The sequence below is a fragment of the Nyctibius grandis genome, chromosome Z (genome assembly GCF_013368605.1).
Source record: "Nyctibius grandis isolate bNycGra1 chromosome Z, bNycGra1.pri, whole genome shotgun sequence".
Lineage (NCBI taxonomy): Eukaryota > Metazoa > Chordata > Aves > Nyctibiiformes > Nyctibiidae > Nyctibius > Nyctibius grandis.
The window spans coordinates 8,486,930-8,513,413 of NC_090695.1; the positions used below are offsets into that span (position 1 = coordinate 8,486,930).

A 26,484-nucleotide genomic window follows, 5' to 3' on the forward strand; every position below is an offset into this window, starting at 1 on the left:
TTGTGACTAGCAAAGACAGAGCCACTGGGCATGTGGATTACCAGCTCTCCTGTGCTTTTAACAGAGTGCCAATGTTTGACAAAACCATTAAGTTAAATTAAGCCCTGTGCATTTCAAATGGATTCGGAGACTTCTGGCTGACTCACTGTTAGCAGAGCTGTCTCTTCTCCCTTTTGTCTCTCTTTTTTTTTTTAATTCTCTTTTCCTCTCCTCTTCCATTTAATTCCCTCTGATGTGTAGCTGGTTTTACTGCTGACAGTTTAAAAGCAGCAAGCTGGGACTCAAGGAGAGGCCTGGCATTGGGGATGGCACTGCTGTGAGCTCAGGCATGCCTGGTCCCACTTTGGTGAGCAGGGAGGATGCTTGGAAGGTGTTTGCTCAGGGCAAGCCCTATGTCCTGCAGGGCCTGGACATGGGTTGGTTGGGGATGCTCCCGGTCCCTCCAGAGCCCATGACTCCTCTGCTCTTGCCCATTGCTGGTGGTATTTATGACACAAGCTGCTGCTTTGCTGGTCCCTTTCCAGAGAGCAGAGAAGGATGCTCTCTGCTCCAAAGGGCTTGCAGTGCAAGGGCAGGGGATAGCAGAGAGCGTCGGTGGGAGCAGGAGCATCAGGGTCTGTCCAAGTCACCTTGACTTGCCTCGGGGGAAAGTGAAGGGCTTTAAAGAGGCACAGGGTGATGACCTTGTAAATGGATGCATGACCCAACTGCTCCCCTGTGGTGTCGGCTGCTTTGTGTCCATGACAGTGCTCTTCATGCCTGTGGAGAATCCCTGGGGCTGGGGGGTGGTTGCCGGGGTCTCATTTGCACAGCTGCATCTCAACTGTGCAAGCTCTACTAGTCACTGGTGTGAGAAATGCCATCAGCTTCCCCCCTGCCCATCTAATATAGCTTTTCTTGGGGCAGGAGAACCCCTGCGGAACCTCACCATGGCTGCTGGTGGAGCCATTGCTGCTGTGGAGCATATTTTTGGGATGGGCTCTGGATTTGAAGAGGGTCAGCTTGAAAGCGTGAGAGGGTGGGTATGGGGCATCAGCCCACCGATGCCACTGGGATGTGGAGGTGTGGGTGGCCTCTGCTTGGAGACCAAAGGCAGCTGCATCATTGCAGCTGTGCTGGAGTGTGAGTGGGGTCAGGAAAGAGGGAGAGTGGTGACGTGGAGTGGGCTTAAAGGCCAGGGATAGAAAAGCACTGAATATTACAGTACAGGAGCGAAGGTTTTCCAGGTGGTAAATGTGTTGAGGGGGACCTGATGGAACTCATGGACTAGGGAGAAGATACAGCAGCTGGATGGTGCACCAAAGCTGGAAATGGCTTGCTGGTGTCCAAGGCTTGCAGCACTCTTATCTGCTGCCCTGTAGTCCTGGTCCGTGGAACCACATTGTGCCAAGTGCTGTCCTGGCAGACAACATCCCGCGTAGCAGATCCTGTTGCTCTGCCTGCAAGCTTCAAAATATTAATTACAGGTGATGTAAGGACTGCAAGCTTTGGAGAAAGGTGGGCTGCACTGCTGGAGTGGCCTTCCTGCTAAGCAAGTCACTGCTCCTTGCACTGAAATGCTCTCAAGCACCTCTGCTCCTGTGCACCTCTTGCCCCTTGGTCTTTGCTGCCTCAGCCCCATGTTTATCAGGTCGCCCTGAGATGTGCCCTCTTGACGCACATCTTAATGCAGCTCGCCTCTTGCTCTCCTTGTCTCAGCTTGTCTGGAGAGGAGCCAGAAGCTGCTGGAGGAGAGACTTCAGCAGAGGGACATGGTTAGTCTTGGGTGTGCCAAGCTGGAGCCTTAAACTGTGGGAAGGACATCTGGGTGAAGACCTGGAGGATGCTGAGCACCATGAAGCCTGCTCCCGTTGACACCCAGCGCACAGTGCCCATAGCCATCTCTTCCTGCTGGGTGCAACCCCCTCCACCATCAGTGTCTTGTTTCTCTGGGTGCTCTCGTTATTTCCGTGTTCATCAATGCTGATACGCTCAATTGCATCAGCTCGTTTCCAGGGACCAAGTGCAATCCTGTGCCTTCATTTGCATCCCTGCTGCCTAGCTGTTGCCCAGGCAATGCCAGGTGCTTTGACATCATTACCCAGCCAACTGGGATCCTCTCTGCCCCATTAACCTTGCCATAATTGACTTCAAATTGAAGGAATGGAGAGAAAACTCTGTTGAAATGGCAACTGTGTATATCGCTGTGGAGCAGCAATATAAAGGGCTCTTTGTTTTTTGAAGGGAAAACTGTGACAGTTATGGCTATGACTAGATTTGGGAAGGGTTTCTTGCCCTCTAGGAAGCTGTGAAGTCTGACTTGGTTTACAATATTTCCCCACCACCATCTCCCATTGGAATGTGGTGTCAAAACTCATCAGTGATTGTCAGCAGGGAAACTTGGAGGGTTTATGGAGGAGAAGAATGGTGTCGGAGATGCTGAGAGCAGCAGGTCTGAGCAGCCTGTGGGAGGGAAGGCAAAAAAGGGTGTTGAGGGGGGTCTTATTGCTGTTTTGAGCCCCTTGATAGGTGAGGAAAGGCAGGAGTTGGACTCATTCTTGGAAGCACCCAGGGACAGGGCAGCAGACAACAGCCCAATCTGGAGCATATGATTGCCTATCAGGCACTTGAGAAGTATCTTGTCCCCATGAGTGTGGTAAAACACTGCAACAGGAGTGAGAGATGGGAAAGGTCCAGCCTTTGAGATGCTCAGCCCTGACCTGCAGCAGCCCCGGTGTGACCTGAGCTGGCTGGTCTGGCTCCTCCTGCAAGGTATTAAGTTGAGATCTGGGCCAGCCTATGTTATTCTACAGGTCTGATCCTAGATCCGTTCTGGTAACTAGCAATATTTTCTTTCTTTATTGGTTAAACTATTTTTTTTCCAACTTAAACGTTGAAATAGCATAAAACTTCTCTGGAGTTTTTCCTATTTAAAAGTAGAATTGGCTTTTGTCATGTTTTCTTTTTGCCCTCTTGTGAGCCAAAGTCAATCAAACAGGTGCTTTGCTACAGAATCTCTATCACTGAATTGGCAACTTCCAGCAAGCTTCACTGCACAGTTTTCTGTCAACTTGAGTCAATTTTATTTATTCACCTTCTGCTTGCGCAGCACCATGGTCGCCAAGTCTTCCTGCATTTGCTTGTGACTTGTGCTGGATGTAATTCCTTAGGCTTAATTGAGCTGCCTGAGGAGAAGGGTGGTGCGAGAGTGGATGAATGGAGACCTCGGCATCCACAGGCAGGTCTGTCCAGTGCAGGCAAGTGCTGTGCTTCCCTGTGCAACAGAGGAGCTTCCATGTGCTTCAAAGCTGGGATGAAGGGGTGCATTAATTCAAGTTTTACTGTCCCTTATTAAGGAATTGTTACTCATTAATTATTAATATTACTATTTAATTACTTATTACCTGTTTTTTATTAAGAGAGGAGGTAATTCTGCACTGTGTTTCTGATGTTTCCAAAAGGCACAGCTGAGAAACTTGAGGCAGGAGGGGTTTCTTCAGCTCTAGGATCTCAGCTGACCTGATTTTACCTGTCTGGTGTGGGCTGATTCTTGCCTTGCTTCATCTCCTCATCCTCTGCAAGGTGCCAGGAGTCTGCATAGGGCCAAGCAAAATGGGGACTTATTGCTGTACAAACCTTTAAGTGATGCTGGGATGTGGTGATGGGGAAACTGTTCATCCCCTCCCAGCAAGGAGATCTTTATTTCAGAGGAGCCCTGGGGCCGTCACCCCTAATTGCTGTGTTATAGAAGAAGTCTGGTAGAGGCAATTGCTGGTGCTTGTGGGTGCTGATTTTGGGTTTGCACTTGTGTCTGTCAGCTGGGAGAGTGTTTGAGTGGTGTGTTGGAGGTAGGTCAGGGCCGGAGGAAGTGAAGTATTAAGAGATCCCTGGGCTGGTGTGTTCAGCTCGAGTTGGAAGTGGTGTGACAGTGTCCAAAGCAGCTTTCCCAGGGAGCTTAGGCCCCTCGTATTGCAGTTGCAATCAGTGAGCCATGTTGTGAGGGCCACAGCTCTGCCTCTGTTTCCCCAAGAGCTAACAGAGCTTAGTATCAATTACCAGCTTAATTTGTAACTAATAACTTGCTCTCTTTTTTTTTTTTTTTTTTTTTTTTGAAATGGCATGTGGAGGGGGCTGACACAAGAGGCTCACGCAGCCTGCAGTGTGCTGCCATCAACTGCCTAGGAGCATCTTGAGATTTGGGGCATGGGTTTGGACGTGGATGTTGTTGGAAAGCGGGGAAACAGCCCTGGCAGGGGGATGTGATGCAGGCAGTCCTGGAGATGAGCCTGGGGCTCAGAAGCCTAATCGTTTTCTGCTTCTGCATCTAGGAGTGCTGGCTGATCATCCTGGGGCAAATCTTGCTTTACTCTCTAGTGCTATTACGCAGGGATCCATGCTGGGAGGGTTTGAGCTTGACTTGGGAGTGCCCTGTTGAGAGGAGCATGCAGAGCAGTCTGGGTGCTCCACTGTCCTCCCACACCTGCAGTCCTCCTGTGACAGCCAGCCCAGCAGTGCTGGAGGTTGTCCGTGTGTCTGCCGGGCACTGCGAGGGGCTGGCAGGGCCATCGCTTCCCTCTGCGTGTGGGAGCTGCTCCAGCAGCACAGGTTGCTTGGCTGGGTGGTGGTGTGTGTCCCGGAGCTGCAGTACAGCTCGGGATCTTCCTTTCTGGGTTGACATATGTCATCTTCCTTGCAGCTCGTGGTGCTTTCCCTTCCCTTTCCATATGGCTTATTCCTTTCCTGGCCCCACCAGCTCATGGCAGTGTGTGGGGACTCCAGCCTGCTGAGTGCCTTTTGCACAGGGAGCAGAGGTCCCTGCAGTGAAGAAATTGGGGCTGCCCTGTGAAAGAGACAGCCCACCGAGATGTCACCAGCCCAGGGCCACCCGGCAAGAATGAACTTGGGCTTCCTCATACCCCATGGCTATCTGCTGGCAATGTTGTTCTCAAAGTAGACTCAAAGTACCATCCTGCAAAGGAAGAGCTTGATATGATGATGATGATACCTCTTTTTTTTTTTTCCTGCTCCTCATTCTGCTCCATCCTTCTCTGGCATGCCCACTCCATGTGAGTGGTCCAGAGGACTCCTGTCCTGTGCATTCCTCCCATTACCTACGTGGTCTGTACCTCTCACTTTTCTTAGCACCTCTACTGGTCAGTGTAGGGTGGAGAATAGCTGTGTTTCTTCTTCGGCATTTTCTCCTGAACAACTGGTTGCTGCTTCATTTTCTGAGAACCGTGAAAAAGTGACTATGACATGTACAGGGGGAAAAATGCTTCTATGCTTCACCTTGCGGAGGAGACGGCACAGAAAACACAAAGTGGGTATGTGCAGCCATGGGAATTGGCGGAGAGCGGTGGCAGAATGCCAGCGCTGGGGGATGCTGTGCATGGCCCATGTTGGACACTGGTGTCTGAGGCACAGCCGGTCTTACGTTGCTCCAGCCTTGTCTTCCCTGCATGAGTGATCGTAGCTGGGTGTGAGGTGGTTTTTTTTCCATTTCAAGGCTTCTCAATGCTCAGCTGTTCGAGCCAAGTGTTCCCTTAGCATTTGAGACTTTCTGTGCAGGGAGAGATTTGCATCTGAGTTACTTGGCATTCCGTTTGCCGTCCAGTGGGTCTCATGTCTGGAAAGGTCTGTAGTTGGGGCAGAAGCTGAGTTAATTTGCACTGGAAGGCAGGCAAGCTTTGTTTTGCGTGTTGGTTTCTTCTCACAGAAATCCCATTTGAGGTATTTGTTCTCTTCTATTATTGAAGCCATATTAGGGGGCATGACAGCCTCCCTGCAAGGCTGGGAAAAGAGAGAGCTAGCCTGAAAGGTGCAAATTAAACCTGTGCTCTGCTATAAACAGCTATTGCACTGTTAACATGGACCCTTCTCCAGAGTTTTGATGCTCTTTGCCTGCAACTGAGGAAGAAATGTTCACCAAGACAGGCATGTGAGAAGCAAAGCAGGCTCCAGAGCTTAGTTTGCAGCTAAACTGGATGAAACGCTTCTAAAAGTCAGGAAAAAAGTGCCAGAGGGTCTTCAACTCTCATTCGAATCAGCTCATGAAATGATCAGGCAGGGCATGGCATTTCAGTACAGCTTGCCTAGGAAGATGGATGCTTGGGAAGAGCAGCTGGGTCCGAGGGTCCTTGACACTGTGGAGAAGAAGGAGGAAGCGTGGGGAGGTGGCTGCTGCACAAGCTGGAGGTGTTTTGGTCTGGAACTTGATTACACAAAGGCTTTGTTCTTCCTTACTTGGGTGCCAGACTTGGGACCTGTGTGTCATCTCCCATGTCTTCCCACGGTTGCCTCATAGAATCATAGAATGGTTTGGGTTGGAAGAGACCTTAAAGATCATCTGGTTCCAACTCCCTGCCATGGGCAGGGACACCTTCCACTAGACCAGGTTACTCAAAGCCCCATCCAGCCTGGCCTTGAACACTGCCAGGGAGGGGGCAGCCACAACTTCTCTGGACAACCTGGGCCAGTGTCTCACCACCCTCACAGGGAAGAATTTCTTCCTAATATCTAATCTAAATCTACCCTCTCTCTGTTTAAAACCATTCCCCTTCATCCTCTCACTACATGCCCTTGTAAAAAGTTCCTCTCCGGCTTTCCTGTAGCCCCTTCAGGTACTGGAAGGCTGCTGGAAGGTCTCCCTGGAGCCTTCTCTTCTCCAGGCTGAACAGCCCGAACTCTCTCAGCCTGTCTCCATAGGAGAGGTGCTCCAGCCCTCTCATCATCTCCATGGCCTCCTCTGGACTCACTCCAACAGCTCCATGTCCTTCTTACGTTGGGGCCCCAGAACTGAACACAGCACTGCAGGTGGGGTCTGATAATAGTGGAGTAGAGGGGCAGAATCCCCTCCCTCAACCTGCTGGCCACACTGCTTTTGATGCAGCCCAGGATACGGTTGGCTTCTGGGTTGCAAGCGCACATAAGCGTACTTCCTTCTGGGGTTACCCCGGAGCCTGCTGCCAGCTCCCAGCAGTGTGTGGTTGTCCTGGTTTGGCCTAAAACAGACCAATTTTCCTCTCTGTGATTTTTCCTTTCAGCTAAGTCTCTTCTAAGTAACTGCACTTTCTGAAACTAACTGCATGTTTTGCAGACAGTGTCTGCTTCTAGGACTGATAACGCTCAAAGTTTGTAGTTATCACTGAGGCACCGGTAGGGATGTTATGCAGAAAGGCTCTTGCTGTACTTGTTCTTAGAGAAATCAAGGTCACTGCTAAATTTCTTACTAATTATGTGTGAAGAGCCATAGAAGGGTCGCACCTGCAGGGAGGAGCGGACTGGACAGGTGACCCAAAATTGACCAACGAGGTATTCCATCCCATACATGTCATTCTCAGTATAAAGTGGGGGGATCATGAGGGTCTCGCCCCTCTTGCCCCCTTCTGCTATGGCCACTGTCCCAAGAGGACTCTGTCTGTTTTCCTGCTGCCCCCAATCCTGATCCGTGCATCCCTGAATCCAGTCCCCGCCTGTTGCTGGGCCCAGCCTGGGCCTTCCCGGAGCCTGCCCTGCAGTGCCAGTGGTGACATAGACGACATTGGGGGAGCTCAATCTTGGTTTTGTATATATTTGTGTATATTTAATTATTTCCATTATTATTATTATTCACTCTTTCATTATTACAGTTCATTAAAACTGTTAACTTTCCAACCCGTAAGTCTGTCTCCCTTTTCTCTTTTCCTTCCCCTTCTCGGGGGGGAGGAGGATTAACAGAGAGCGTCTGCCACAGGTTTAATAGCCGGCCCAGCCTTAAACCGTGACAGTGGTGTTATTGCTTCTGGTCTGTGCATCCCGGGGAACCGTCACCACCAACAGCCCTGTGACCATGGGTGCTGTGGGAGGGCTTCTGATGCGCTGGGGCAGAGACACCCCAAAAGCATCTCTGTAGGGAAGGTAGCTTCAGCTGCAAATCTGGAGGAGGTGAAAACCAGGAGAGGCCATAAACCCTGTTGTCTTTTAAGGAGCTGTCAGTGACTCGGTGCTCCTCTGTGCTTTAGAGATGGCGTTTGCACAGTCCAAGGCCCCTCCAAGGCCCCAAATACTCCTTTTTCATGCCCTGCAGCGACATCGCCACATCTTTGACAGGTAGAAAGTGATCACTGTGGACTGGCATCAGCACTTGAGCTTTCTTTCACCACCCCTTGCACCATGTCCAGCCCCGGAGGGAGCTGGAGAGGCACCCATCCATGGTGCTGGGGCTGTGCTGCCCGCAGAGGGGCTGGTGCTGGTGGAGGATGGCTGTGGGCTGCACTGGGTTAAGCAGACATTGACAGAAAACAGGAAGAGAGGACAAAAGCAAGTCTGCTGTAATTATGTAGCATTTATTATTAATACGCTGGAATTGCTGGAAGCAGCCTCTGTAATGTGAATACTGATACAGAGGTTCAGAAGACAATTTAGCTCTCATCTGTCTGTTTATTAGCTCCCTCAGCTCTGGTAGGCAATGAACTGAAGCCTCATTTGCTACTGCCTTGTTGCACCCCCTCCTTCTCCCCCCAAAACTCCTTGCTGTTTCCATAAAGAAACCTGTTCTTTGTTTGTCCTCCCACTGGGCACCGCAGCGATGCACGGTGTGATCCTGGATAGCGAAGCGGACTTTTAATCCTCGACCTGAGCCTGCCTGTTTGCAAGGCAGGCCCTAAAGCACGGCACTGGGCTGTGCAGAGCTGTTGCCTTTCCGAGAGGAGCACAGAGGTGGCTGATGGTGGCTTGGGATGTCCCATCTCCCAGGGCACAGAGGTGCTCGTCCTTGGGGCAGCAGCTTGAGCAAGACCAAATTGTGTGGGCTGGCATGGCTTGGGGTCCTCAGTTCGTAATGGGGTTGTGATGATGGGAGAGGGCAGAGGAGCTACGTGTTCCTTGAGGAAGCTGGCTAGGTAATAATTCAAGGCTGCTGGGGTGGATAAAGCAAGAAGTCAAACCAGCTGTCACGGGGTGTAACAGGTTTCCTTTTTCTTCTGTGGCTTGGTAAGATCTGTCATTCTAGCTTCTGTCCAAGTTTCTGAGCTTCAGCATGGGCTTTTTCTGCATATCCTGAGCAGATAGGACGTCCATTCCCTTATGTATTATACAGTAGTTTAAAGAGGATTAAGACAATAGCTAATCTAAATGATGAATGATGTAGATTGCTCAGCCTCTGAGCCACCGGGGTTTTTCTTGCACACAGATTAGTCAGCTCAATAGCTAAATATTGGGGCAAACAGTGTAAATCTATGCAGATAAGCCTCTCTGGCTTGAATAGGATAGAAGGATTTCAAAATGGGCTTCGACACCGCCCTGCATCTTGTCACGGTGTCCACCGCCGTGTCGCTGACACGATGGATGGGGAAGGAGGCCTGATGGTTGCCGATGCACAGCCCGGGTGGCCGAGCAAATAAAGCATCCAGCGCTCCCCGGTCGATGCCGTTATCGGATACGGAGGGTGGCAGGAGAGCGAGGGGATCAATGCCGCTCGCCTCCCTGCCACCGGAGCTGGCTGTTGGCTTGTCGAGCTGGGGGGAGCCTGATACAGCCTCGGGAATGGCAGCCTGCAGTGGGGTAACGTGGGCTGGTGGGGTTTTACTGGATGAACAGGCTGGTGTGCCTGGTCCCTGTTCTCCATCCCAGCATCAGCGCTGGGATGGGCTGGCAGCCCCCAGGCGGTGTGGCCCATAGGAGAGAGCTTGTGGTGGCATGGGGCTGACAGCAGGTTTTTCTTAAGCTCTGAAGCAGAAGGGTTTAAATCTTTTATTTATATGTCTAGTCGAGTCTGTCAGAGTTGTGTCAAATATTTTTGACAAGCAAAAATGCCATTTGCTTCAGCTTAATGAAAAATGATTTTTTTTTTTTTCCCCTGGAACTAAAAAGAATTGTAGTTTCAATTACAAACCCAAAAAAAATCCTCAGGAAAAAAAAAGCCACAAAACAAAACCAAAAAACCTTCCGATAGCTGTGAGAGTTGGCTGTTAGAAGAGACTCTCGGTTGGTGTTTTGGGTCTGAGTAAAATGAGGGTCTGGAGAGCGTTCAATCATATGGTATCTCCTTTTATGAAGCTTTCTGGGCATATTATTCTAATGATGTTTAATGGCACTGATTTCTTAATCTTAACTGTTGTCTTTTCCCAGTCCCACATCATTCTAATTCCTTCCTCTGATGAGAAGCACAAGAGCTGGGACTGGCTTGACTTAGTGCAGACAAAGAGCCGTTCTGCCCGATGTCTCATCCTTCCCGGTGGGGATGCAATCCTCCCAGCATCTGGCTGTCTAAGGCTGAGGGTTGTGTTGAGGCAAAGATTGCATCAGGACCGGGATTTGTCAGAGGACCTGTTCTCCTTGAATTTTCCCTGCTTCTCTTGAAATCACTTGTTTCTGCCATTTAGCAAGGAGCTGTGTAAACATCATGGTTTGGCCAACACAGTTTGTCTACTCTGAGCTCATATGGCTGTCCTGTGTCCTCCTTCTGCCCTTTCCCTCTTCCCAGGCTGAAAAGTCTTGGTGTGCTTGGTGTTCCCTGATGCAGGAGCTCTTATGTTCCCCTTCCTCTGTACCTCATGCAGTCTCACTAAGTCCCTTTCTGCGGTTGTGAGGACCAGAGCTGTGAGTGATGTCCAAGTGACAGTTGCATAGTAGACTTGTACGGTGGCAATAGGGTCTGGTTTGGGGCAGAGAGGTGCTGGACCCTGTGGCATAGCTCACCTACTCTGCAGGACACAGGTACAAGCTCTGCTCACAAATGCAGGGTGGATCTGTGTCTGGATTTTGTCTGGTCTCCTCATTGAGTGAAATCTGGGTTAAAATTCAACCTGGATCACAGCTGCCTGTGGGAGAAGGTCTGGGTGCTACAGCTGGTACTGTACATTGAACCCTCCAGCAGGCTGAGTAGCGTGGGGCTGAGACACAGGATGCTGCAGGCATGGGGAAAAGGTCTTCCCCCGCTACCGCCGAGATTCAGGCAAGGCTGGCTTTGCCTGAGCCCTCCTCTTTGGGAACGGATCTCCCTTCTCCATAACCTAATCCAGTGCTCAGCAAGGGAGACCCTTGCTTGGGTACCAGCTAGGAGAAGGGTAGGGCAGTGGGACAAGCCTACAAATGCTCACCACTCATCTCGCAGCTGAAAGGTTTGTCTCGTGCATCCTGAGTCAGGATCAGGCTGCGTCACAGCCCAGTCCCCTGCCTTGTGTTGTGTCCCCTGGGAGCTGTCAGGAGGCTGCCTGAGCCGTGCGGTAACACGGGTCTCGGGGGTGCAAGCAAGGTCAGATGTCTGCTCAGAAATGAGATTGGTGATGATGCCACCGGTGCTGACAAATGGCCTGTCATTAATCTCTGACTCACGGCAGCGGAGAGGGCAGTGGTGGAAGAAACCCATGAGGTCACTCGAAGCCTCTCTCCCCAGGGAGCTGCACACAGCTTCCACCCTGAACCTTTGCAGATGAGGTGGGCACCCATCCCCAGGGATGGTGGGTCTCTTCCTACATGCCTGCCCTGAGTGTGTTTGTGTGCAGGCGTAACTCCAGTCTAGCTCCTAAGCATGGTGCAGACAGCATGAGCCCTCCAGCCCTTGTTGGGGACTGGATTCCTGCACGTGGCATAGCTCCAGCTCAGCAGTGGTATGAGCAGGAAGAAAGTTGAAACAAACCTTGTGTTTTCAATGTGTTGCAATACCGTTGTGATACACGAGGTGCTGTACTGCTGGGAGACACTACGGGGAGCTGAGGGAGACCAGACCTGGGATGCTCCAGCCCTGGCTCTGCTCCTCCATGCTGGGGCATTGCCTGTGGCCAGCTCTGCTGGGTGCTCAGCCCTCTCGGGGAGTGGCCTTCACTTCCTCTCTTGCTTTTTGCGTCTCTTTCCATGCTTTTTATAGAAAGGAGGTCTTTCCTCAGTTTCAAAAGACTCCTTGGAGGTTATAGCCAAAACAGCCAGGACCTCCCGTGGTACTGGATGCTGGTGGAGATGCTGCGCTCACCACTCAGCCATGCAGGTGAGCTGCACAGGGCTGAGCAGTGTTTTGGGGCTGCTGTTGATGCTACGACTATAAGCTTTGTATATGTGCAGGGAACAGGTGACTCTCTCCTCTGAATTATGTGGGGTTTTTTTAAATCTCTTTCAGGAGGACAGGAGACACAGTTATTCTACCTCTGACTCCCTCCAGGTCCTTGAGCCTATTGGCTAGTGCTGGGGAGTTGATGGGTGGCAGGTGGGATGGGGTTTCTTTTCCTGGAAGGGAGGAGGAGAAGGGTGCACTGGTGGGGATGAGGGGATGCTGGTTTCGGGACTGTGAGGGATGCCGCCAGCCCAGGCTGCTGCAGCCGCATCACAGCCCGAGCTGTGCCTCCAGGATCCCCCCCTCCGCTTTTGCTAAGCTACGATTTCATTTTTCGCTTTACTTCCATCCCCTTTTAACTGGAAGAAGTCCTAAATAAAGTTGCTGTCACTTTTATTTATGGGTGCAGGGGAAGAGACAGACAAAAAGCCTGTGTGCTCCTGACAGCTACAAAGCAGCCGGCTGTTTTTCTTTGCTCGAGTTGGCGAAGCGATCGATCCGGGCGCAGGCGAGCACCCTCCTAGGGCTCCTGGGAGCCCGTGTCCCCCTGCCCAGGGGGCTCGAGGAAGATGGATGGAGGGGCGTCTCTGCATCCTGGCTCCTGGCCGTGGGGCTGTCGCAGGGCCAGGCTTCTCCGGGAACACCTGTCCTAAAATCCTGGACCCCCAAAAATACAGATGTGTGAACTCGCCTGCTTTAAAAATCCACCACAGGCTTCTTGTCTCCATCTTGATTGGTTCCAGTGAGGTCAACTTTTTTTAATAACTTCTGGACTTCGGCAAGGAAAACTATTTCCTTCAGGAAATAATATAATTAAGGTTGCCTGACACTTCTGATTATAAGCCCCTGTCTTCAGTTGCTTGAAACTACGCCAGCCTTTAACCATTTGGACTGAAACTTCACATGTCTCTGCCTCCGGCTGAATTTTTTTGGAAAATTTTAGCAAAGAGGGTTTTATGCTGCTCTCAGAGCACAGTTTGGGGGAGAAAAAAAGCATTAAGTCTATCCACAGCTTAAAAAGAAAAAAAAAAAAAAGAAAAAAAAGAAAAATTCTTGCAGTTGTTGTGCCGAAGAAACTCTAGTACCTTTGCGCTGTGAGACCGGGTCTGATAGTTCTGGGGAAGGTTTTCAGCCAGGTGTTAGGGATCTGCTTGTTGCTGACGCCATGAAAATCCACCTTCCCCACGCCAAGCTGCGAGCCTCCGAAAAGCGCTGCTGTGTGGGTGTATTATATATAGCGTGTGCGGGGACGCAGCGGCCGCCCTGCTCCCACGGCAGGAACCGCGCTGCTCTGAGCACATGTGAGGGCGAAACCCGCGCCCCAGCCCTTGCACAGGGTGCCTTGCTGCTGGGAAACCCTGGGCCCCTTCTGCTGGTACAAGTGAAACTCGTTGATTCCTGATTGATGTAGCTGAGATGTTTTGGGTTTGGTTTTTTTTTTGGCAAATGCTGTGTGTTTGGCTATTTTTATTTTAGTTTTTTTTTCAAGAAGTTATTCAGTTATCCCTTAGCCGTTGCTTGAAGCATGCAGATGCATCATGTGGGACATGCAGCATGCAATGTGTGCTGGGTTTCCTTCAGGGTTTTGCAGGGACCTGCTTAAACAGTTAGTGCTTTTGCATTGAAAAGATTGCAGCTTCCTCCTGACTCCTCTTGTTGCTACAGAATAGCCAAAACAAGAGTATTTCGGGGGAGGGGAGGGGGGCAGCCCAGCCAGGCCCTATAAAGCAGGTGTCAGGTTGATGAAGTGTCCTGACCTTGGCATTGCTGGGAGCTCAAGTCCTCAGTGATGCAGGGTGAGCTCAGGACTGGAGCAAGCTGTCCTGCAGGGACCTGCCCTAGGACGTATCCTTGCTCTGTGACTGGTGACATTTCCTCCTTACATGAGCCTACCTGAGCTGTGGTTAAGGTTGTCCCCTGGTTTTGGGGCAGTCTAGCTCTCAGATCTTCCTGAGTCAGGTCCTTCAGCTGATGACCTGCTTTGGGTATCCCAAGCTCCTGCAAAACCCAGTTTGATCATAATTTGGGGTTTTTAAAGTGCAAATCCATGCTTTGACTTCCATGGGGAAAGCTGGGCAGGTGGACCTCTGTCAGGGGTGACTTGTCCCATCAGGACAGGGCACAAAGATAGCAGGAGGTGTCAGTCCTTTCCATATGAGCAGGTTCCAGGGACATCCCTCAGCCACAGCACTGGGATTTTGCACTTTGTACCCAGCATAACACACTATCCCTGCAAGAGCTGTGTCCTTACGGCTCAAGCAGAGGATGCTGCAAAAAGCTCCCTGAGGGCACTCGGTACCAAACCCATCTCTCTTTGTCCTGTCCTTGCTAAACTGGTGTGACAGCGCAGGCGGGTCCCTGCCAGGTAGTGACGTGACGAATGAGCCTCACCACTTGCTGTAGCCTGATCTCCTCTTTTCCGCTTCATCTGCGGGTAAAAAAAAAATAAAGAAAACTAAAATGTTGCATTGGCATTGCAGAGCGAGGGCAGGCTTGGTGGGGAGGAGCCCTCTCCCCTCCTTGCCAGTCACTTGTCAGCTTGGGGGTGCCTGGCACAGTGGGTTTTGAGTGATGGGGCGTTGCGGGTGTTGGTCTCGGGGCAGCTGGAGTTAAATTTCTCAGTGGCTGACACCTGACAAGCATGATAAATTGCGGCACACCATGCGCTGCCGGCATGACAAACAGTCCGCTTCCCTCCTTTTAAGCTCTGGGAAAACTTCTTAATTATTTCCCAGTGCTTTGCAAATGAGGGTTTCTCCATCAGGCACCCAGCAGAGTTTGGTGAGGGGGTGGGGGGGGTTATTTATTTACTTAGGTTTTGTAGGCGAGTGGGGTGTGGATGGGTGTTGTAGTTTGGGTTTCTGTGGCATCCTCCCGCCGACTCGCCCAGGCTTTGGATGGGGTCCCAGGAAAGGCTCTGGTGAAGCTCGTCGGGTCGGGCGCTAATTAAAGCACGTGGTGTTCCAGGCTTGGAGTCGCTGTCACCCTTGGGAAAGCATCTCTGCGGGAGCGACTCCCAGACTTGCCTCTTGCCAGTGGAGTTTGGCTCCTATTTTTCATTCTTAATAATGCAGAACCATGAGACTCTTTTTTTTTTTTCCCCTCCTCAAAGCATTTAAAAAGGAGGGGGGGAACAACACAAGCTCAGCCACAAGAGCTAGATAATGAGCACAGATCTCGACTGATAATTTGTTTGTCTAACACAAAGAGCGTATTTACTGCTATAACTGAAGGCACCGCTGGTTACAGCAATGCCTCGGACTCCACCTCACTAGGCAGCACGTCAGATGCAGCACAGAAAGTCTCTCTTCTGTTCCCAGTCCTCGCTGTCCGTGATGCAAAGCCGTCTGTGCGTGCTTTCCTCTTCACACTCCCGGGTTCGATCGGGCTGGCCTCTCCCCGCGTGGTTTAACACGTGTGTGAGGCTTTGCAGGATTAGGGCTTAGGCAGCACAAGACCTTGTGGGCGAATGCCTTGGTGCTGGGCTGACGTTTTAGTGCTGCTATGCTGTTTTGGCTGGGGAGCGTTTCTGTCTGTCTTTAAAGAAGATCAGAGATGCCCCAAGCTGCTGTGTTGTTTTTTTTTTCCTCCCTCTCCCCTTTCATGTCTCTAAATCGAAATAATTAAGCAAATGCGTGCTTTGGGGCTGGACTGTGATGCTCATATGGGAGGGCTCTTCATCTAAACTAGCTTCATGTTTACACCAGTTACCCCCAGCTGTCAGGGCTGGAAAACAGATGCCCCCCTCCTTCAGTTGTTTTCTAAACCTGAAGCGATGGCAGAGCTCCACCTGGTAACCTGACAGGTTGTCTATTCTGTTCTGTTGAAGAACATCCCGGATCTGAGCGGCGAGGGTCGGTCAAGCAGCCAGAAGAATCCCCCAGACGTTGATGAGAAATTGGGGATACCCCAAGGACTCTGGACTGGTGGAGAGGTAAGAGGTGGGATTAAAGCGCATGCTTAGCGGGTTTGTCCTCTGTTGGTGTGCTCTGGGCTGTGGTGGGGCTGCAGCCATGTGTCTTTTGGCTAGGACGGTGTTTATTAAAGTGTGGCAAAAGGCTCTGGTGCGTGAGCAGCCCCATGGCTGCTGTGCACAGAGGGCAGGTGCTGACAGTGGTTATTTAGGTTGTAGAGGGCCAGATTTGGATGAACAACTTGGAAAATGCACATGTCATGGACTGCACGTGGGAGGCTTCTCCACAGAGAGCCTGCCTGCTTGAAAGCCATTTCGGCAGCTTGGATCTAAGTAGGGTAGCAGAAGTCCCATGGTGGCTGAACTACTCTGGAGCAGGTAAGTGTCACCCAGCCCTGCTTTGTGGTGGAAGGTGAGGTGCCACCTCTCGCAGACAAGAACAACTTCAAGCTCTCAGGCCTGCTGGATACTTGCTGCTTTCCTGCACTGGGGGTACAGCATCACAGATGTGATGAACTTCCCTGGGCTATGCTGAAAAGGGCTGCATCCCCTTAGGACACCACCACCATCATCAGCCATAGTCAAGGGGTTGTCCCACCTCTGGGACCTGTTACATGTGTGCTTTGTATGGGGCTGTGATAACACAGCGTTGCTTGAGGAGAGATTTGGGGTCATTTTCTCCAGGCTTTGGGGACCGTGGTGGAGCAGAGAAGGGACTTGTGGATGGGGCTGCCCCATCTGGGGACGCAGACCTTGTGGAGACATGCTGGGGAAGCTGGTGCTTGCTGGTGCTGTGCTTGAGAATTTAAGATAATGAATTGAAGTTTAACAAGTCTCTAAATGCCAGGCAAGGACATCTTAAGTGGAAACTGTCACCGTTTGACTAGCGCAGCCTCCCATTTAGCTAAAACTACATGGCTTTAATTACGTTGATCTTGGAAAAGCAATAGCCTACACCAAAGAGCAGCAACTGTTGGCCAAAATAGCATGAAATGTCATGAATTTTCCCTGTGCAGCTCCCCTGCCCTCTCCCCCACACTGTGCTTCCCAGGGGTGTTTCGCAGCCCCTTTCACCCTGGATTAGTGGGGTCCTGTATCCTCTGAGCCACAGGCAAGGACAGAAATGTTCCTTGTGTGCAAGGCTAAATGTGGGCTCTGGAGTTAAAAGCTCAAGGTTAAGGGACCGCAGGGGTGGGCGGCACCTGGTGGAGCCGCAGTGGGGAGCGGGCTGGGATCTGGGCATGCAGGGATGCTCTGCAGCAGCAAAACCCTGCCCTCAGCATTGCCCAGTGGTGGCATCCGTGGAGTGACATGGAATAAGGACCCCTTCCCTCCTCATCCTCAGTGTGGACTGGCCATCCCAAGGGACTCCTCACAGCTCTGCAAATAGAGCAGCTCGAGGAAGGTACATCGCTAATAATACCAATTACTGTTACGCGCTGGCTACAAGGTACGCTGGCAGTAATGGGATCCAAGGGGATGAAATGAAAGCAGTATAATATGGTGAGATAAATTAGTGCTGTAAAATTAACAATGGGTCTAGTCAGGTATCTGACAAATGTGTCGCAGCTTCGGTACAAGCTCTGAGCGCTGCTGAATTGGATTTAGTGGCCCAGAGCAAAGCAGATGGGAGCAAGGGAAAAAAGAGTTTATGAAGGGTCTCCATACACACGTGCTAACGGTTAACGCTGCTTGTTTCTTCCTTGGCTTCACTGAATGATACGTCCCCTGGTGCCCACTCGTACGCGGCAGCGGAGGAATAAAAGCCCAGCCCCGCTGATGTGCTGTTGGAGTAGCTGGAGCCTGACAGAGGGTGGGAAAGGGGGTTGGAGGAGCAGCAGTAGGCTGGTCCTCCTGCCAGCCTTGGTGCCCCAGCTGCTGGTCCCTGCGCTGCATCACTGCCATGGGCTACCTTACCTGGGTTTGCTGCCAAGGGCAGCATCAATGGCATTCGTGTGGGATGTGTGGCAGGCGTTTGCACATGTTATAGCCTTGTAGGGAGGGCAGAAAGCCAGTTTCTGCTTTCACCATTGTAGCCTGACCTGTTTTCCTGTGCCCAACTGGGCTCTGGGGCAGAAGGGTGACTGGAGTTGGGCATCCCGCAGCACAGAGGCTTTGCCTGCTCATCAGGGGCCCACACCAACTCTTTCCAGTCCACATACACACAGAATCAGAGACTGGTTGGGGGTTGGAAGTGATCTGTGGAGATCATCTAGTCCAGCCCCCTGCCAAAGCAGGTTCCCCTAGAGCATGTTGCACAGGGTTGCGTCCAGGTGGGTTTTGAATATCTCCAGAGAAGGAGACTCCACATCCTCCCTGGGCAGCCTGTTCCAGGGCTCTGAACACGTTATCCTTCTCCCTCTCAGGCAGAGGGTGGAAGATGAGAGATGCTTTTTGCGGCAAATGGATGTGGCTGGTACCAGTGGGATCTGCTTCCTGGTGGGCCATTAGGATGGGCTCCACCAGAGGGAGGTGAGTGGTCCTGTCTGTAAGGGATGGATGGCTGGCAAGAGCCTCTTACAGATTTGTAAATGCAGGCTAATTGCATGTTTAATGGATGACACATTGCACAAGATCTAGGGAGGCACAGGCATGATTTAGGTCTGGTTTAGGCATGGCATGTGGCTCGCTTAATAAAAAAGAGGGAGAAAAACTCTGAATATGCTTTGTAGTGCTCTGTGGTGGAGCTGGGGGGTGGCAGAGGGCTTGCAAGGGTATCCCTGCTAAGGCCTCTTCAAGTCATGCCACGATGGTGCAAGAGGTATGGTGGGTACATGGCAAATGTGTCTGCAAGGAGCGGACCGGCTTGTCACATCCCTGGGGATGCGTTTGCAGAGGGCAGGATGGTGGTTCTGCAGCAGCACCAGGTTGAGCAACGAATCCCAAGGGATCATCTCAGCACTGCCTTGAGCATCCCAAGAGACTCGAGTGAACTCATGTGATGAGCCCGCGTGGATGGAGACCTGAGGAGATGAGCTCCGGTGCGTGGGAGGTCAGCCTGGCCACTGCCAGCAGTCCTTGCATTCTCTTCCCGCAAGCAAGGCACTAGGTGCCGTGGTGACGCTTTGAGGGTATCTCTGACCCCAGCCAGCCTCAGGGACGAGTCTTCCTGGCGAAACCAATGGGCTGGTGAACTGCAGCAGCGGAGGGAGCCCCTTCCCTCAACTTCGCTGCTGGAGAAGTGGTGATGTGGGACCGCGGCAGGGAGTAGCAGGAAAATGAGCCCGCAGCTGGAGTGCTAGTAGCAGCGTAAATAGAAATACAACTTCTCAGGTTCTTGTGCAGCAATGATATATCTTGTTTCTATTGACTTTCTTAAACCTCTAAAATACATTGTAGATTGATCTACAAATCTGCAAAAAGCACCTGTTTATTTTTAAAGTCTAAAGCAATTTTCTGCCTGCTCCTTGTGGTTGGCTCTGAACAGACACATGTTCTCTTGTCCTGTTTGAGGCTGGCGTGCTGCCACGGTGGTAGGAAGTTTAGTAATACTTGAGCTGGATCGATTCAAGCCCATTATCTGTGCTGCCTGTGACTCGGCGGCAAAGGGGAAAAAAAATCCTCTCCCCAAACGCATCAAAGCCCTGCGATAAGGACACACGGTTGAGCTCTATTTATAGATGGACAGATGTCTTGCCAAAGCTCTGCTTCTGTCGCTTGGTTATGCAGTTTTTGAATGTTTAGCAGTGTTTGGATCTGAAGGAATCTGTTCTACCTTCTGGCTTAGGTGCATCCCCTCCAGGCACAGACCACAGTGATACTGCTTCTAGGTGGGCTTTGTCCTCCCTCCAAGTAGGGACCTGCTTTTTAGATGGGAAGAATGAAGTGGCTGAGGGGTCTTATAGATGCTCGTGGAGTCAGCAACCAAGATAAGGTCTGGCCAGCAATCTCTCATCTGGTTCTTGCATCTTCGTAGACCCAGAGGTTTCCAGAGCAGAACTGCTTCCAATGCTACATCAGGTCAGTGTGGCTGTTTAGCTGAGTGTTCACAGCTTAAGTGTGGACGCCCCCATCTCCTGGGGTACCTGACCCTCAGCTGTGGCACCCTCCCAGCAAAGAGGTTTTTCCTACTGTTCACCTTAAACCTCCCAAGTAGCCACCTGTGGCCACTGCCATGTTGTGTCTCACGCATTTTCTTCCTTCATCAAACGCTATCGAGGACATTTGAATCAGCACCAGCCATGCAAACTGCATGTTTGGAGTGGTTCCTCAGGCCAAGTTAGCACAGATCTCACAGTCTATGTGCATATATATCTTCAGTGAGCATATAGTTTTTGAGGGGATGGTGGAAGGGGCGGGGTGAAATGGATTACCAACTCCAGATTCAGTTCCTGGCATGAGGGAGTGCCTGTGCTCATATGATAGAGTTGCTGTTAGTTTTCTTCCATACATTGCTCTGTCGCAATAGTCATGAAACTGGGAATGGGAGAAGGGCAAAGGCTTCATTCTGCCTAGCTTTGAGTGTTGTTGTTAAAGGTGCTGTGCTGGTTTTCCCTCCGTTATGACCCTGGGAAGCAGTGGCCTGATGTGACATTGCAGCCACAGCGTTTCACAACAGACTTGCAAAACCATCCAGTTTGGAAGGGACCTCAGAGATCTCAAGTCCAGCAGAGACTCTGCACTGAACAGGAGAGTTGAGATTGGACATGGCTGCTCAGGGCTTTATCCAGCCTGCTTCTGAAAGCCCCTGTAAGTGGAAAGAGCACAGGCTGTTTGGGCCACTGTTCCAGTGCTGGTGGGCTCTTAAGACGGGAAAAGTTTCTCCTTGCATCCACTAGGAACATTTTGTTTCAGCTGCTGCCCAGTGTCACTCATTCTCTTGCTATGTGTTGCTGCGAGAAGCCTGCCTCGGTCTTCTCAACAGCTCCCCTGGCCATCTCCCTGCACCACACCATCGCAATGGCCTGGAGATTTCACAAGTGCTGTTTTTTTTCAGGCTTGAGTGAATTTTGGCTGCAGGAGGGAGGGAGTTGTCCATGGGCAGGTTTGGAAACCAAGACCTGACTTTTTTTTTGGGTTTTTTTAACACATCCTCTTGATCAGGTGCAGGATAGTTGCGTGACGGCTTCTGGCTGCGTGCCATTCGCGAGCCTGGGAGAAAGGAGATTTCTCCTCCCAGGGGTGTTTATAATGTGTTCATCTGCACGGCTCCTGCAGAGCGTGCCGAGCATCCCTTGTTCTCCGCTTGGTTTTAGTCTGTCTCCAGGGTGCTGCTTAGCTTCTCTCAAATATCCCTCTGATGAGTGGGCAAGACAGGAAGCAAATACCTTTGTTACAAAACCACATATGGGCTTTCAACGGTGATGGCACTTCCCCAGGCTATCTGTCTAGTGAATGCGCTTTTCCCCACTTGTTTATATTCACGGGGGTGTTACTTAGCTGCTCAGGTGGGCCATAGGTGTCAAGAAAGATGTCAGTGTCAGGAGGATACTTTAATGCGAGGCTTCCTGCTGTTCTGTGTGATGAGTGGCGGATGAGACCCCAATGCGTGGCAGACTGTGGGTGTGGGAGAAGGACTGTCTGCTGGGTCTGGCACGGGAGCTGTGGCTTGGGAGAGAGGCAGCAGTAGTGCAGGAGGTGGCTTTTTACAGCTGGCCCGGGATGCTGAGCTGCAGCGTGATAGAGATGGTTGTTCAGTAAATGAGGGGTCTAATGGAGGCAAGCAGTGTTTTCCAGCTGAAAGAAGTAACAGCAACAGGGGCTGTACTCCTTCTGAAACCAGTTCGGATGGCATCACAGCTGCTACGGGTCTTACTGCTCCCAGAGGACCATGGTGGTGGGTGCCTGATGCTCTGCGCAGTAGAGCTGCGGATTGTGGGGGCAGAAATGTGGGGTGCATTTGCCTGGGGTGGGAGCTGCCCCACTGAGTCCTGGCTGTGGGCTGTGGGGAACTGTTGTCAGCACGGAGGTGGGCGTATGGCTGTGTGAAGCAGGGACCTGCTGCATTAGATGGAGGGGGGAAAAGGGCAGACCTGCCTCATCGTGGTCCCCATTAATGCCTAAGGGGGGTGGATGCTGGTGAGGATCCTCTGGAGGAACTGTCAGCTGCGATGGATGTGGGCAGGATCCCACATCTGGGTGGGAAGAGGAGCGAGGGGCTCAGCTGCACACACCTGGATCCCTTCTGTGGCCATGGTGCTCCCAGGGTCATGTTTGCTGAGCACCAGCAAGGCTGTTCCTCGGGGAGGGAAGCTGCAGTGCTAGTGGCACCCCTTAGCAATGTGTTGTTTTTCCTTTTAGGATGAATCTTTTTAAGCTCTGGATAGCTCTAAGAAGCCTCCACTGAGGCCCCATGTCTCTAGGGCAATTCACAGCACACACCCACCCCCTCAGCATTCCCTACAACCCCTAATGAGGATGGCTCAGTGCTGCCCTTCAGTAAGATTACATATTACCAGCTCTTTTTTCTTCCCCTTGCCCTAAACTGTTGCACTTTACATTGAAAAGGAGGGGCATGCACGTGGGGGCCAGCACAATTAATGGATCGGAGATTTATATGCCGCTGAGATGCTGTATTTTTTCCCCACAGTGACACTTTATTGCCACAAATTACCAAACAGGCGAGGTTATGCGTGTGACAGCAGGCAGAGCTGTAAAGGACAGGAACAAATGACAGCAGGAAAAGTACACAGAGGAGACAGGGAAATAAAGGCAGAAATAAAGCAAGGTGGGCAGTGGGATGAGCGTCAGAAATCAGCTTGCCTTGCAGTGGGATGTGTGGGTAAAGCCTGGGAATCGATGTGCCATCTCCGGTGCATGGGCATGCTGTGGGGTTGGGAGAGTGGCCAGTGGTCTGAGTTTGGATGCTGTAAATCCTTGATTTTTCTTTTTTTTTTTTCCTCACCCTACAAAGTTGCTAGGTGCTTCTGCAGACTGGGGGAATTGCAGGTTTTTAGTTGCTGAAGGTTTTTCCCTGTGTGCTGAATGGTGTTAGCAGGGAGGAGCATCCTTAGAAGGTGAGACTTTATTTTCCTTCTAAGCGCCCTTCATCCCTAGCTATGTTCAGCCCATGGTAGGGATGCTTGGGGAGGTGGTGGTGTCCTTGTACTTGCCTCCACACCAGCAATCAGTGAAACCCTGAAGCAACCCATACCACATGTAGCAGACAGATCCAGCTCCTCAGAGGTGGGAAGCAGCAGACTCTCATCTTGGTCTGGCTGAGATCTTGTTGTCATCCCAGCCACAGCACCAGTGGTGCTGAAGTCAGGGCTGCTGTGGGCAAATCCCAGGAGCACCAGGACTCCCGTGAGAAAGTTATTTGCAGTCTTATTTTCTCGGCTTCATTTTCAGTGCCCTGCCTATGTGCTGCAGGGAGAGTTGGGTCATCTCCTGGCTTTGTTTGGACATCAGGCTTGGATCTGGAGGGTGAAGGCTAGTGGCATCAGTTTTTCTGCCTCCTTGCTAGAGGGAGGGAGGCACTGGGGGGCGGGGGTGGGCAGCATTCAGAGGGTTAATGAGAGGTGTTCTGTCTTGCTTTATGGTTGCAGGAAGAGGAAATGTCCCAGACTTGCCCTTTGAGGGGACAAGATGATCGCTTATGTCCATCATTCAATATACATGATGGTGTGGGGGGAACAAGCAGCGATCCTTGGGCGGAGGGGCGCCCACTTTGCTGCCGAGCGCCTGCGGCAGCCCTGCTGCAGCATGCTTTGGCTTTGGTTGAGCGACTCCGTCTGCGCCCACTCACCCAAGTTAGATCAGCTTAACTTCAAACGAATGTAAAAACTGAAAGGCTCAAGATTGGCGGAGGTATTAAGTCTGCCTTTGAGCTGGGGATGCTACTCAAAGCTGCCAGGGAGCTGTCACTCTATTGTTCTTGCAACAAAACGCTACCAGAGGAGCTGAGAGCTGCAGAGGCTCTATAGCCGCAGCCAAAATTGCATTTAACTAAGAGAAATGTGCTACAGCCATGGGGCTTGCTACACCAGCCCAAGGTAGAGCCAGCACCGCCGTGTGCCGCCCTCCCTGGCAGCAAGATGAGGGGGCGTTCAGGTGGCCCTTGCACCACGGTGGACTATTGCACAAGGCAGTTTGACTTGTCTATTCCCATGCTTGTGAAAGATAATTTCCCTCGAATCCCAGCCCCATATGCCAGGTATTTAATCTTGCTTGAAGGGAGCATGTCTAACGCACGCAGGGCATCACAAACAATGGTAAGCAATCAATAGGCTAAATCCTGAGGTCTCTTACCCAGACTTTGTTGGAGTAAAGGTTGACAGAGCGCTGGGTAGTTACTCCAGACTTCAGCCCTGCACTGAGGGCAGGAGAAGTGATTGACTGATTTATTGATGATGCATTTCACTATGAATCTAGTCTGTCTGTTAGTCACAAATGCTCATTTGAGCATAAATCCTGGGCTGCCGTGAGCAGATAGCTTCCCCTACAGCAGAGCTGGGCAAAAAAGATTTTAGATGAATGGCTTATTGGGTGAAAAATAGTTTTGGATCAGCGGGAATAGCTTGTGTTTCTGTGTTGTGCTTGGCAAATAGCCTCAGCAGAAGAAAGTGAAAGCCCACTTGTGAAAAACATCAAGAGCTGGGTTTTGACACGATGTTTAGATCTCCTTTCAAACCAGTGTTAGGTTTTCTTCACAAATCAAAAAGCCAGCCGAGTTTCAGAAGATCCCTCTGAAACCCTTTTTCCTCACCCTCTGTGCCGGGCTTCTGCAGGGAAGCAGCGGAACGTGGCACTTCTTAAACCTGGCACTGACACGCCGCGAGCCCGTACCTCGTTTATTTTTAGCTCGCCCAGCAGCGTGAAGGCTCAGCCGTGGGTGGGCATTCGCTCGGTGCCGCTGAGCCAGGGGCTGGGGTGTGTAAGGCTGCGGAGGGGCAGCTCTCGCACCCCTGGCTTCACTCCCACACCAGGGAATGGGGCTTATCCTGTGGGATGCTTGGGGAGGGCATCGCAGCCAACAACAGCTCGTACCCCGTGCAAGGTTAGGCAAAGCATTAGCTGTTTCTGCAGCAAAAGAGTGTGTGGGCCCTTTGGAGCTGTCTTATGGAGCAACCTTCCCCCAAGCCTCAGCAGCTGGGGCACGGCTTGCTTGCCCCCCAGTTCTTGAATAATCATCCTTTTTTTTTGATCCCTTAAACTGAGTAGTTTCTTATTAATCCAGGAGTAAAACCATGCTACCCTATCACCTTCAAGGCTGTTTTTTTTTCCCTGGTAGTGTTGATTCTTCTTTGTTTTGATCCTGGCTGCTGCTCGCTACCTCTGCCGCGGCTCCCGGAGCCTGTGCTCGCTGTTGCAGCTCGTGGATGTGCCTGCGGTAGGTGCCGTAGGAAACCGCTCAGACAGATTTGTGCATGGGTATATGCCTCTCTAAGTACTTCCCATTAATTAATGGACACTGGAGTCTGTCGTCTGTAACGAGCGCTCACTGGCGGGTGATAAATTGCTTGTATGACAAGATGGCAGTGAAAGCTGGGCGAGCCGTGGCTGTCGGCGCTGGGTTTGGGAGCGAGGGGCGAACATCGGTCAATATCTGCATGGGAAGAGGGGTGGTGAAAAGCTCGGCAGCCGAATGTGAGATCCCCAAGGTATCCTGCCTGCTCATGATGGAGGAGCCCTCGTTATGGGCTTCAGAAAACAGGCAGAGATCCTGCTCTGGACCCCACAATTGCCTAGCAAACCCCAGCCCCATTGCTGCTTTTTGGTGAGGAGGAAGGGGCTTGTGCGGCGGTGGCCACCCCTGCTCCACAGGGATGCTGGCTGGAGCTGGATGGGTGCACTCGGAGCAACCCCTCCCAATCCAGGCTGGGTTTTGCTGCCTCCTGCACACCAGAGAAAGGGACTGTGTGCCAGGGCCTGGGACCTGTGCTCCAGCAGTACCACGGCTTCCAGAAAACTCTGCTTGGCAGCTGAGTCCCTTGCAGCGGTGCCAGCACCGGACATCCCTGGCATGCCCTGCCTGCTGGCACCACCGTGCAAACAGTGGCATGAGGCTTGGCTGGGCACCTCCGTGCGAGACCAATGGTTTTGGTAGCCTCATATTCAGCATTCTTGGAAGCAGCTGGGTCTATACCACCAGCAAATGGGTCTCAAACCACCAGCAAGTGGCGGTTGAGGTGCTGTGTTGCAGAGCAATACAAGGCTGGACCTTATGGATGTGCTGGAGCACAGGGCTGGGTGTGATGGATCTGAGTTGCTGGTGTTCACAGCCTCTTCAGTTGTAGTCCTCTACTAAGCCGAAAGTCTGTGAGCCCCATGCAGCAGAGATCCGTCCCAGGGAAGCAGTGCCAGCACCAAAATCTGCAGCTTCCAGGGGAGCAGGTGTGGACTGAGACTGACTCTTGCTGCATCCCCAGCGGGACTAATCCCTGCTGCATCCCTCTGGGGCACACCATGCAGGCTGCACACTCTAGATCCGTCTCCATTTTTTCTGGCACTCTGAAGCTGAGGTTCAATCACCCATTTGTGCTCATTAGAACTTCAGCAGTCAGAGCAGGGATCCCACTTGGAAGGACAGTGTGGGTGCTGGGCACCCCGCGGGATCCCCTCTGCCTTGGGACCTGTCACTGTTGCCACGATGCAGGGGGAGCAGTCTACATTTACTGGGGCACTG

The 26,484-nt window shown here is 51.7% G+C and overlaps 1 protein-coding gene across 3 annotated transcripts in view; it reads left to right on the forward strand.

Annotated features, from left to right (window-relative positions):
* The window catches only part of CNTFR (ciliary neurotrophic factor receptor), a 215,123-nt gene that overhangs the window by 38,649 nt on the left and 149,990 nt on the right, over window positions 1-26,484 (forward strand). For 2 of the 3 annotated variants that reach the window (XM_068423189.1, XM_068423188.1), the window contains exon 2: window positions 15,834-15,938. The exons of the other annotated variant lie outside the window; for it this stretch is intronic. In XM_068423189.1, coding sequence (XP_068279290.1) covers window positions 15,834-15,938 — 105 coding nt within the window. The remainder of the gene's footprint in view (window positions 1-15,833; window positions 15,939-26,484) is intronic. 3 annotated transcript variants of the gene reach the window in all.